Genomic DNA, 13,679 nt, shown 5'->3' on the forward strand with positions numbered 1-13,679 from the left:
GAGAGTGAGAGCTAGCCAAGAGTGTTGTTTCGTATGGATCGTTGAGAGCCTCTCTCTCCTAATGGTGTATATAATTCAGGTGCCCTCCAGGCATGCTTTCAGGAATTCTTTTGCCCGAGGTAATGGGGAGCAAAGGCCTGGGTTTTAGGCCCTTGATTATTCCATTGATGTGGCAGGCTGGAAAAAAGTCATCTCCAACCGGATTAGCGCCAACATCCCCATTAATTATCGATGAATCGGGGGCTTAGGGTTTAGCTAGGTGCTGGGTGTCGCCCTCTGTAAGTTAGCGGAGCGCAGGCCTACTCAAATGCAGTTATCTACTGCCGTCGCAGTGAATAGACCTAGAAGCTTTAGAAGTGCTTTGTGTGTAATCAATAAATAACTGGATCCAATTCTGTGCGCTGCTTCTTCTTCTTTTTTTTTCCCTTCTCCGCACTTCCAGTCGAGAGAGGCGGCACGGGACAAAAGTCAGTTATCAGCCGCTGAAATTTCCAGCAGTGAGGGTGCCACTTGTTTACCTCGCCTCATGTTTCTTTTATGATTACCATCTTCACTGAGGGTGGCTCGCATTTTTGAATAATGATAATAACAATTAGGCTTTTCGCCGCCACAGATTGGAAGAGCCTCTTTCTCTCGGCTGAATCTGTATAGAATACGTACAGTAATTGGGTAGTTTTGAATATGTGCAGCGTGTGTGTGTGTGTGTGTGTGTGTGTGTGTGTGAGTTGATGTTGTTGAGCCTGAATGCAGAGAAAAGGCCCTTCCTTTCACTTTTCCTCAGTGCTCAAATACTCTAAGCTGTCTCAGTGTTCCCCTTAGGTGAGGTTAACTGGCCTTAATAGAGCCTTATCGAAGCCCTACAGGTTGCTGTAAGCAGCCATGACGCCATTGTTATGAAAAGCAGCTAGCTTTGTTAGCGCTGTTTGTGCCTCTGACTTCCCTTTTTTTCCACCTATTTTCCTTTTATTTTCTGCCTCCCCCCCTCCTCGCAACCTCCCCTTTTGTAGTGCCGTGTTACTCTTTCCACCTCAGGTAAAATGGCAGAATGCGCCGGGGCGACGCTTCAATAACTATTTTCCCCTCAGGATAATAAAGACTAAATCTCTCTGTCATTTTCAATTCTGCGCAGGCTTGGATGGGAGAGTGGGGAAATGCGACCTTACAAGTCCTTTGTGCTCCCCTTCTCCCTCTCTTTCTCGCAGAAAGATGCGAGCGCTCGCTGTGTTTTCAAGTAGCGGGGGGAGAAAAATGAAAGGCAGGGTTATTTATAAATGTATTAAAAATGAATGCATTTATGAGGTGCTGTTTTCCAGCCATTCTCTGCTTGCCATTGTTGTGTCTCTATACCCCTCCGTCTGTGCATACAAAGCCCTCCAGAATTCCTTCGAAATCGTATTTATTCCCTTTGAACGCAGAGGCGCAGCGAATGCAGGAAGTAAACAAACTGTGTGTCTGATCTCCGCTGTCTCTTCCTGTTTCTTGTCATGTGACAGGTGATGGTCTGGACAACAGCGTGGCCTCGCCGAGCACAGGGGACGACGATGACCCGGATAAAGAAAAGAAACGCAACAAGAAGAGAGGGATCTTCCCTAAGGTGGCCACCAACATTATGAGAGCATGGCTCTTTCAGCACCTAACAGTGAGTTGAATGAAACACCATTTGTTCTCAGTTTCTATCAGTTTCACATCACGTGTGCACACTGAACTTCACTTTACAGCCACCGGCTTTCTTACTCCTCTACACACAATCACATTTTCTACCTTTCTAGCTCCGTTCCTGTCTTATTTGACACAAATACACTCGCAGACAAAGGAACACATACACGCACACACCCACAGACACTGACACACTCGCTGACACTCACATACACACCAGCAGAGCCCCCCTCTTTTCCACAATGTATCCCAGTTCGTACGGTGAACACTTCAAAGACACAGGCCTGTGTAATCTGCCGGCGATCTCGGCAGCCTGCGCTCTCGCTCCTCATCTGCTGAAACCGAATAAGGTTGAAGCCAAGGATAGACGCCCCTGGCCATCACTGCAGATACATAGATGAACCTTATTAAGAACAAATCTGTCATTATTTAACAGATGCCTGGGATGCTGCAAAGGCCTGTGGTTTGGCTTTATTTTTACTCAATTATAGCAGAGAATACCAATGTCATTAGCACCAGCTTACAGCATCCCAAATGTTTTGGGGAGAAATAGTGTGGGAAAACGTGTATTTTGACACAGAAACATACCAATGTGACAATTAAAATAAAGACGGCAGTAAATAAGATGCTGTCTTGTTTAACAAGTTTATATCATTTCAAACACAATCGATTCAACAGCCACAGTTTGAATGTAGATGCCAGCATCTCTGAATACTCATATGGGGAAAAATGGAAGAGAATAAATAAAAAAATCTTCTCATGTTCAGTGAGATAACAAGTATACTACAGTTTATTGAGCCTCTCATTAGAGCAATGCAAACTTTTCAGTATTAATGAATGCAGACTTTGTACCAGTGGCTCCATTAAAGAGTCACTCATGGTTTGTTACAGCTGGTAAAGTTTACTGGCTCAGAGGGGATATTCTCCTTAGTTCATCACTGAACTTCAGTAACCTGTAGGGACCTGTAGCACGCCATTATCTATATCTGTTCAGCCAGCCAAATAATCTTTTTCTGTATCTGTGCTGGGAATGGATGGAGTTTAAAACCGGATGTGGGAGGAACTTAAAGTGAAAAATGTGTAAACAAAAGTTGTTATTTTAAACCTGCAATTAATATGGATCAATCAGAAGTTGCTATGTTTATTATTTATAAAGAAACTATATTCAGAACAATCTCAGGATTGAGATTCAGATAATTTTTTGTCACAAGTTTAAGAGATTGAACACCGCTCCCTTGAAAATGTATGTTGACACATTTTACTCTTATTGTACTAATAGAAAGTACATTATTTATATTTCCACATTCTCGTCTCATCTAAGTATTTGGATTAACCCAATTCACCTTCATCTGAGAAAGCGATCGGTTAGCACTTTGCAGACACTTACTGGCCGAACTCAAACTTCTGGTCAAGTTTTGTAGCATCCTATATGCTAAAAGATATAGCATATAACAAAAACTATGAGGTTATATTTTATTGCTCTCTTTGGGGAAATAAATAAAAACAAATTTAATAAAAACAAACTGACAGATCAGACTGAGTATTAGGCTGGTGTCATGTCAAAAACTTTTTATTGAGAAAAAACAACAACAATGTATGAAGGTAAAACTGCATAGTAAATAGGGTCAAAAGTTTTTGAAAATATGCTTGAAATAGTGACATCTTTACTTTGTTCATTGTTGCACTAAGTCTAATCCCTGTATACAATTAGAATCTAGTGTTTCGTTAAGGAAAAATGCTGCAGAACTAACTTCAGACAGCCTTGCGTCACACATTTTCTGCCTGTGTCAGGGGTTTGGTGCTGTGATCCAGTTTAGCTGTGTGGGTGTTGGTTTGAATTGCACAAGCCAGCAGGGAGGATGCTGGGGAAAGTCATTTAGTTTTTGGGTTGTGGATATTGCATGGGCCCCATGTCTATTTAATAGCAGCTTTGTATCATTGCTTGTTTGCGTCGCTCCGTGTGACAAACACTGTACACTGTAGTGAGGCATGATGGCAGAGATATATATTGTGCGTATCTGTACACAGAATATACACACAAACACATCTCACAAGGCTTCTTATACTTTTTGTTTCTCTTTGTGCTTTCCCCTTTCCATCTGACCCTCCCCACCTCCTTCACAAACCACCAGCTCTCCATCACCCCCCCAACACACACACACGCACACATCATCACACATACACACTCACCTCTCCTCCAACTCCCTGACCTCAACCCATACACTCCCCGAAACCTTCGGGGCTACAGAGGAAAGGTGTTTGAAACATGCACACATCCTGTCTGTGGAAATACAGTTCGGCACACATTCGCCTAGTGAAACACACACACAGCAACACACCTACTGTGTCATATTACACCATGAGTTGGGCTTATGGGAGGCTTCTGCGCTGTTAGATCTCAAACAGTGGGAAGGATATAAGAGAGTGTCAAGGGAGCGAGGGAGAAGAGGAGGAAAAGGCGAGGAGGTGAAGAGGGGGATAAGGAGGATCCATCAACCTTCTCCCAGGAAAAAAAGAGAAAGAGGAACTAAAACACACGCACACATAGGGGCACACAGTGGCACATAGGGTGTATTGCTTTATGGCATAAAACAGGAAGAAGCTGCTGTTCTCACGGTGCAAACGGAGCTAGAGCGCTCAGAACCGAGAAGCAAACTGATGGAAAAATCCCTTCCAATACGTCTATCCTCTCCAGCGAAGCCAAATAGAAATGAGACCCAGGCGGAGAGGAGCAACATCTTCTTTGTTTACAGGAAATGTGGTCTTAATTTTGAGAAACACTGGCATTAACAATACCACTGGTGTCTGATAAATGCTCGCAGTGGTCTCATTTGTTTACGCTAATCATTCTTCAGTGTCACCATTAATTTAATCACCATATGTGCGTGTTTATAACTGCTACACGTAGCACCTCTAATGCAAAAACATTTACAGTATCTCTTACACCGACAGTGTGTCTCCTTGTCTCTGCCGGTACAAACATAAACAGCTGATCCAGGCTCATCTGCAGCATCATCAGCTGGGCTCCCTTTGTTCCACAGAGGGATGGAGGGATGTGAGTCTGGCCTCTTAGAGATAGACACAATGCCAATTAAGCAGTCGCATGCATGCACACACGTATGCAGATTCATGGCAGAGAGCTGTGGCCCTGCAGAAACCTGAATATGGAGTCAAGAGCTGCTGTTTCTCAAACAGAAAGGATTTGACAGTGGAGAGACAGTGGGAGAGAAAAAGTTTGGATACCCACCTTGATGTGTTTTCTGTTATTCGCCCTCACACTTGGACCCTCAGGGGAGTTCCCATTGTACCGAAGCGGAAGGGGAAGGTGGGTGGCAAACTGAGGCTGTGAGTGCACCAGCAGGGTAGGTGGTAGGTGGCATTCATATGGCTGTTTTTTAATGTTGTTTTGAAGACATTTCTGCATCTCACTTATCCATCAAGGATGCTAATTTCCAATGAGTTATTCTAGCAGGAAAAGAGAAAAATTGCAAAGCAGAGTGCCATTTTTGTTAAAGAATTATTTCACCGATATTTAGAGAGTCCTCACATAAAACTAGGTTGTCTCCGCAGTAGAAAGACAAAAATACTAAAATAAATTGGTGCTACATGACCAGAGAAAACAGAGAAAAGGGATGCATCACGCATTACCAGACGCTCCTGCTGGTGTTTGACATAATGCGGACAAGTCTGAGGAAAACAGCCAGAAGTGACGTAAATTATGTCACTTGGAGGAGTTTTTCTGGGGGGTATCTAGGCAGTGGTTGATTGAGGGAATTTACACAGTTAATCTGCACATGTTCCCCTCATTGTTTTGATTCAAAGCTGGTTGAAAATTGGCGAAATATCCCTCTAAAAGCATGGACACCATCAGAAAAAAAGCCAGGGTCAAAGCCACAGTGTTTAACGTGTAATAAACATTCTCCTGGAAATCATCTATTTATCAGGAAAATAAATAGGAATATGCTTCAAATCTGTTGTGCGACTGGTCGAGTGACAGATATAGCAGTGGGATTAAATCCACACGCTGAGTTCTCTCCAACACGCCCAATGAGCTCATATGTTGTCGACAGCGCTTGTGGGACAAGTCCATCGGAAGAATTTGGCCGCACTGACTTGGAACGACTACAAAACATTTGCGTTGACCGCCTGTCACCGATGACCGAGCCGCGCAGCCCGCTGCCAGTTTGACATGCAGATGTAAACTTGGTGGGGAACCAAAATAAAGGGCAGAGGAGGTGCTTTTCCACTTGTGTCCTCATGTCATTTTGATCTCTGTTTTCCAGTGACACTGTCAATTAAACATCTGTTGTCTGTACTACCAGCGAATTTGTTTTACTGACAAACTGAAGGGGACGTTTGAGAAGAGAAATCTGCAAAAATGCTCCTGTTCAGTCGACAAACTCGCCTTTATACCTGCTAAACATTAATAAAGATGGTGTTAACCCTTTGAAACCCGAGCAAATTGCCTTGATCTCTTCCAAAATGTGGGAGGAATGTAATGAGCAACTTATCAAGAAATGACCCAAAAAATTAGCAAGAATTAAGTAAAACGTTAGAACCCCCCCCCAAAAAAATTAGCCAAAAAAGGAAAATAAAAACAATAACAAACAAGGAAAAAATAACAAAAAATAAAAAGATAATATATATTCTGTAATATTTTTGAATACATAATTATAATATCCATAAATATATGTTTGGGGGGTTTTATTTGGATAATTTTCTTTTTTTTCTCCCGTTCTCCCCTATTTTTAACATCAACATTCAGGTTGTTATCTTGTCACATTTTTTCCAATTTCTTGCAATTTGCTCTTTATCTTTCCCCCCCTTTTTCCTGAAGAAACTTATTTGTGCTTGGGTTTCAAAGGTAAAATACTTCATCTGTATGCAGCTTAAGAAAAACTTGGTGTCAGTCCAGGTTTTAAGGGGTTAAACACGTAGATATTGTGTTTTTTTTAATGGTAATAACTTAAAAAATATGTGTCAAACAAAATAATCAAAGTTATGGAAGCAATTCTAAACTGATTGCATAATTGGCTGAGCTACCTCGCTGCTTTGTGTTAAAGAGACAAGTGCTGAGATGAAAAAACAGCAAGTACCCAATCTCTGTTTCCTCCATCCCTCCTATTGTGCAGATGGAATCCACCTACCCCCCACTCGCCCACCCTCCCTCCTCACAAATGGTATTTTCTTGTTTAATTTAACAAGAAATGAGTAGTAAATGAAAGCTCAGGCCTCAAATCCCCAACGCGCCCTGTGCTCTGCTCTCCACTCCCCTATGAAAAGGCAATTTGTGAAATTATGTGATAGAGTAATTAGATGGAATTCACCCCCGCCTCCCCACTACACACACACACCACCCTTATCCCCGTTTAGATTGTTGCTAAACTGAAGTAGGTGTGTGTATGTGTGTGTGTGTAGGGCAGGGGGGTTTGGCATTCAGAGTGTTAGCATCGGTATATTAGCCTGGCAGCCTGGGACACACACTCACATACACATTATCACTAACACTCTCTCATTCTGGCTCTCCTCCCCTCCTATTTGTACACAGACTCAGTGTAACGAGGGGCAGCCGCGATCGCAGCTCATAAAAGAAGCCAACCCGCAAACCCCTCAATGAGCTGCTTTTTTTCCCTCCTCCTTTCTCCTCTTAAAATGTGTAAAATGCACGGAGAGAGAGAGTATAAAAAATCCAACTGGAAGGCATAATCCCCCGTTAATACAATTAGAGTCTAATTTAACCGCTCGTGTACGCAGATGTAGCCGAGCTGGGGGAGCGCTCTTACCCCCCTTGGAAATTTTTTTTTTCTTTCTTCGACACAGCAGCGTGCAGCAGGCTTTTGAGCAGAAACAGGTGTGAAAGGCAATATAATTCATTTCTGCGCTGGCAGAGGCGGCCAGGAGCCTCGCTGCTGTGGGCCCTGGGTGGTGGAGGAATCTAGACTGGGTGTGCAGGGTGGGAGGGGGATGATAGATGGATGGATAGGAGATGAATGGGTGCACTAATCATTAAAGGCAATTTGTTTTTGCTTATATCGTAATGGTTTAGTTTGAGATCAGAAAGAAAATCAAAAAACAGGGCAGAGGGCTCTTATATAACCTTTATTTAACCAGGAATAGTTCCACTGAGTTTCACAATCTGATTAATTTTACATAAAAGATCAACAGACCAAGAAAACAACAGCAAAAGGTTTATCTTAATTTTTTATCCAAACAAAAAACAAAAAAGACTTAAAACAATCAGCCAGTTTACAACAAACAGCTAAAATTAGCAGCATTCAGTAGCCAAATACGTGCATTCAGCGGTCAAAAAGTCCTTAATCCTGTTTTTAAAATCTCCTAGGCTTATAATAAAGTATAGTTTAAGGTGACTCTGTAGCTCACACTCAGATGAGGGAGCAAAGTCTTAAAAAGCACTTTTACCCAAAGACAGCGCAGGTTCGAGGAAGGACATACAAAAGTCGTAAACGTGACTGAAGGTTGCAACTGCTGACAGTTTTAGAGTCAGTAAAAAAAAAAACACAATTAAAGTCTTTGGATCTAGGTTTTGCTATAGTTCTTATGAAAATTACTAATTTTGATATTTTATGGAACATTAATTGTTCTAATATTGTGTTGAGTGTAATGACGAGGCACTTTAATGCACTTTGGTAATGCACTTTATATTGTATCCACATTAGCATTGTGTTATGTGGGACATCATTGTGCTGGTCAAGGGTGCAAGAGCCAAGAATTTTGCTCTTTTTGTATTTTTAATATGATAAGATGCAACTATAAAGTTAATCTGAATGATGTTAAATGGCATTATTAAAAAAGTGAGCCAGTGTTTAATTCTACAGTTATAAAGAAAAGACAAACCCACTTTCTTAAACAAACTACTGCAGAAACCTGAGTTAGAGACAAGTTGCAGCAAAGCATTGTGCACCAAATCTAACATTTTAAAGCAAGATGAATTTGTGTGCATGTATAAAATGTCACCATAATCAATTGCTGACAAAAGTGAGTTGCTTTTTCCCTGCGCCAAAAGAGAGATCACATTTGTTTCCATAATAGAAACCTCGCTTTACCCTGAGCTTTTTTGCAAGGCACTCAATGTGACGTTTGGGGGAAGATGTCTGCGATGGACAATATCACATTTTTTTTGTGATTTTAAAAACACATTGTTGTTAACGTTATTGAAAGAAACACAAACCAGATATGTAAAGCCTCATTAAAACAGCAGAAGGGAGGGGAAAAAAAATTTTCGAGGTCAGAGTTCGCCATTGCCTCAGATGCCATTAGTGTTCGTCTGTTTATTGCTGGAGCCTGGACATGTCAGCACCCTAGTCACCCGCTGCAACCCCAACTCGCCACGGCAATCCAGGCCTGGAAGCGAGTTATCCTACTGGTCCGACCGATTTTGTAGACGCAAAATTGTCCCGAGTTTTTAGTCTTACTGGGAATGTTTATCTGAAGTTTACTTTTTGGAATTTTTTTAACTTCCCATGAAAAATAATTTTGACCGTCCATGCCGCCGGGGCACCCCGTCAGGAAGCGACTTTAAGAGGAGAACATCATCTGACTATGTGTTGTTATTCATTTATTCATCAGCAGCAACAAAGAGACGATGTCCATCTTGATACTGTAAAGTAATATAATGGCCTGTGGCCTGGTGTCTCCGATTAGGTCTTAATTCAATCTAAGTGGCAGTCAGAATCTTAGGCGCCACTGCATTAGGATTTCAAAGAGGTCCTAAGAGACGACAGACAGACGGACAAATCTGCCAAAGGCCTGGCGTGACACTGTGTTGAGCCAGAGCGGCGGAGGGAAACAAGAGAACAAGTTAGGCTTATTCTCAGCAATTTTTATTCGGTTTCAAATAGTTTATCTCTGGGAGTGGAAATGGCTTTGGGCTGTATGTTTGTGTGTGTGAATTCAACTTTGAGGGCTTTTTTTTTTTAGTGTGTGCGATTAAGCGTGTGTGTTTGTACGAGGGCATTTGGAAGCAAAGAGTTGTACGTACCAATCGCAGGAGTGGTTGGTGTCAAAGAGGAGGCAGCTGAGTCAACCTGCCTACCCCCCACAACACACACACATGCACACACACTCACACTGTGCCCCAGCCCCCACATTACCCCACACCTTGTAATGAAAACATCATCAATTATCCCTCTTGACAGGCCCCAGGGACCAAAGGCAGACAGCTCTCTTTGGGGGCTTCTCTTTGTGGACTGACCCTCACAGAAACTGAGACTTGCTACTCACGCACTTTGCAACCATTACATGTGCATGGATGTTTTTTTAGTGCATGCACTGAAAGCTGATGAACCGTGTTTTGCAGGAGGGTAGATAGTGGTACCTGGGAGCTGATAGTAGTAAGATCAGTCCATGTGGTGGAGGGGTATGTGCGGCTGCTGGTGGAGGCGTGGGGGTTATGGTATGGCCGGGGCAGAGTCCTGACACGGACTCCTGAAAGGCCATCTGTTCCATGATTGATGGAAGGAATGATGGATGGAGTGGATGAATAGACGGATACAGTAGATGAGTAGAAAGACTGACACATGGCAGATGTTGGCAGTTCAGAGGATACATATTAGTTCTAGAAATATCCGGAATATTGACATTTTATTGTTGTTTATGGCATCGGCTGCTCATATCCTGAGATTGATTCTGCTTTGACTATTAATTTTAAAATAAAACATTTTGCTTTTGTGATTTTTTTTAATCCTTATTTGAAAACCCAGAGATAACACATCCTTGGTGCAGATGTAGTTTATGAATCCCACTCTAGACTAGGCGGTCGACAGATTATTGGCCTGGCAGATTATCAAGGCTGATATTTGGCATTGTGATGATTATCTGTATCTGCGTTTTATTTTAATGATTGCAGATAAAGTTATTAATCAAAAAGTGCAAAGAAAGTGTAAGCATGGGAAGAACTTATTTGTAAAACCATGGAGCTTTTTATATTTATTCATTTTTAATTGAAATTTTCACTGAACTTTACAAAAAAAGTTGCTGGGAGCTTGCTGTATATGATGTTGAAAGTCTCAGTTTTTGATTAAACATTTGATAAAGGCAAAGTTTTGGATTGGAGTTTGAAATGATCCACATCTTAAATTTTGATGGAAAGATTTTCATTTTTATCATAAATGCATATCTGTTTAAAATATCAGTTGTCGGTCTCATTAAGTACTAATAATTGGTATTGGCCCTAAAAAAACAATATCAGTCGATTCCTACTTTTGACCTGTCAGCCCACCTTAATGAATTTCATAAGTTTGGGTTTCTAAGGAGAGTTTAGGTTTTCAGCGACCATTTCAGAGGGGTCTCCATCCTGCCAAGAATCGCATCTTGGGAAAAACACTGCATACTATACATTTTTTAAACTAAAAATATTCAATTCTGTTATATATAATAGAGTTTGGGAAAGTTTCCATCCAAAGCTCTGTCTGTATGAAAGTCATAAAGAGCGCTGCACATTTATTTGTGACCTGACCCGGAAGTTAACATCGCCCTGGTCCCTTGAGATGAGATTGGATTTTGGGTTAATGCAGAAAACAAGTTCTGTGGCAAGCAATAGTTTATGACATTTACACATTTTATTCAGCAAGTCTCCTCAAATGAACTCAGTTTTTGTTCATTTTTTGTCAAACTACACACAGTCACAGGGTGTTAACGTCACCAGTGAGGCTGTTAAGAGTTCAGCATGACGACGTACTCTAATGTCATTTCTCCTTTTAAGATACAAAAGAGTTTAGCAATTACAAGTTGGGTATTCAATAAAATACTTCATGTTGTAGAACAAAATGTGAAAGTTTCTTATCATTGTGTTAACCACAGACCTTCTTTCATCCAACCAAGACCCATTCAAAAACCCATTTGACCGCTTTGTTAACTAATTTCTGCGTTTTAGGAGCCGCTCCTGCAGCACTCGTTTGGTTGGATCTTGGTTGCAGGCATGGAAATAATTCTTGAAGCTGGTTTGATATATTAGTTGATTTGGCTTTATCACATCAGGTCAGTTCTCAGTCAGAACACGTCCATCACAGAAAAGTCTAAAAAAAATACATTTATCTGTATTTGATAGGAGAATGTTGCCTGGGTTGTGAACATTTTATACCAAAGAAGACAACAGTCCACCCAAGCACATTAAGGATGGCTTGGGTGTGCTTAGTTGGATATTTTCTTTCCTTTTTGACTTCAATTACTTGCATATATATAGTCCAGGTCAGGTCTTTTTCAAAGTCTCTTTACATTTCTGTCAACCCTTTATTTCAGCCTTTTCTCCCACTTTCTCTTCTGTTTCTTGTATCGTTTTACCTTTCTGTTTAAAAGCCCTCAAGGGCAGTTAACTTTTAATTCATGCCACCTTTGAACTTTTCCAAAATGTCTGCCATAGATCTAGACCAAATGCAAACGTGTGTGTGTGTGTGTGTGTGTGTGTGTGTGTGTGTGTGTGTGTGTGTGTGTGTGTGTGTGTGTGTGTGTGTTTTGATCTGGCCTCAGTCAAGGGGCGGGTTGGTGTGTTTCCTTGAGAACGTGAGAACTTTACAGACCCTCAAGGTCGGTCAGTAGTACTGGAGGGGATCACCAGTCGCAAGGCATCTAACGCGGCCCCCAAGAATACACACAAACCACAGACACACACACACATGCACACACACACATTTACGTTCATGTTCAGTTCATGTTCAAACTAGAAGATTTTTCTTTTCTTCCAGTTTTTGTTTTTACAATCGTTAGACGTCACCAGCCCTGTAATTAGCTCGATGACAGCTCGGTGTTTGTTTTTTATTGTTTTAAAACAATAACATGTTTAAATAATTAAAGATCAAGGTGAGAGGATATTTAATCTCTTTAATTTCTCAATTACCATCATTACCATCTTTTTCTTCTTCTTGCTTTGCCATCCATCTTCGTCTCCCCCTCTCCCCTCCCCTCCCCTCCAGCCCCTCATATAATTTCATAGTTGGGAAACTATGAAACAGTTCAGTGTGTGGTTTCATTGTTGGACGTCTGAGTGATTGATGGCTTCATGCTGAAGCTGTGTTTCACACTAGCTCTATTTTTCATTATCAGCTGTGTGTTATAGTGCATGTGTGTGTGCATGAGAGTGTGTGTCTTCAGAGTGGACAAAGGCCCAATAACTCAGATGTGTGAAGTCGTTCTTGGTTTGGTACCCACTAATCATTTTACGATGATTTGCAAATCCGAAGAAGAGGCTCAATCTCAGCCCTCAGACGCGCCCACGCACACACACACACACACACACACACACACACACACACAGATGCTTTTGCATAGGCCCACAGCAGTGATGTCAGTGCCTGGGTGGGGTGTGGAGTTCCCCACCATCACTGTGGTATTTATTGGAGAGTGAGTGGCAAGTTGACGTGTGGAGGAGTCAGGGAAAAATATTGTCATAAGTCTGTGGTTAGCTTTGGAATGATTCTATCCAACACTTAGAGATTAGCAGTGCTAGCACTTTAGCCTCTCATTCTCAAATACATGACCTCCAAGAAACTTCCTTTTTAAAAAAGAAATCAAACTTTGGCAGTAAAATGTTCACCACCTTTCAAGAGTTTAGCATAGCTTCTGTGCGTAGCATGATTTTGTTCAGCCAGTGATATATTAAATCTGCTAAGTGTGAAATCACATTAGCGCTAGCTGTTAGCCATTATCCATTAGGCTGTGTTTGGTGATCCAGAGGATTGTGGGATCTTTTCTGGCTGCAGTCAGCAGCTCGATACCTTTTACTTACAGCAACTGCAGCCGCCTGCCCTAGATACAGTTGGTGTGTGTGTGATTGCATATGCAGTTGTGCTATTATTTGTCAGCCTCATGTCTCTTTTGTAAGTGCAGCGTACAAGTGTGTGCGTGTCTTTGTGTCTCACTTCCATGCGTGTGCTCGATGGATCCTGTGGCTTCGCCGTCGTGGTAATCAGTTTGCGCGTTGGCTGAACTAATTTATCAATTCAGTTCCTCCCACTTGTATTCTCTCCCATGCGTGAACCCCGCTCTCCTTCCCCTGCTCTCTGTCTCTG

The 13,679-nt window shown here is 41.8% G+C and overlaps 1 protein-coding gene across 2 annotated transcripts in view; it reads left to right on the plus strand.

The window, feature by feature from the left end:
• meis1b (Meis homeobox 1 b) overlaps window positions 1-13,679 on the plus strand; it is a 120,565-nt gene that overhangs the window by 42,691 nt on the left and 64,195 nt on the right. For both annotated transcript variants that reach the window (XM_088086388.1, XM_088086389.1), the window contains exon 8: window positions 1,494-1,639. In XM_088086388.1, the coding sequence (XP_087942514.1) occupies window positions 1,494-1,639 (146 nt within the window). The remainder of the gene's footprint in view (window positions 1-1,493; window positions 1,640-13,679) is intronic.

Source organism: Plectropomus leopardus, chromosome 13, assembly GCF_026936395.1.
Source record: "Plectropomus leopardus strain MGB_pleo_1.0 chromosome 13, ASM2693639v1, whole genome shotgun sequence".
NCBI lineage: Eukaryota > Metazoa > Chordata > Actinopteri > Perciformes > Serranidae > Plectropomus > Plectropomus leopardus.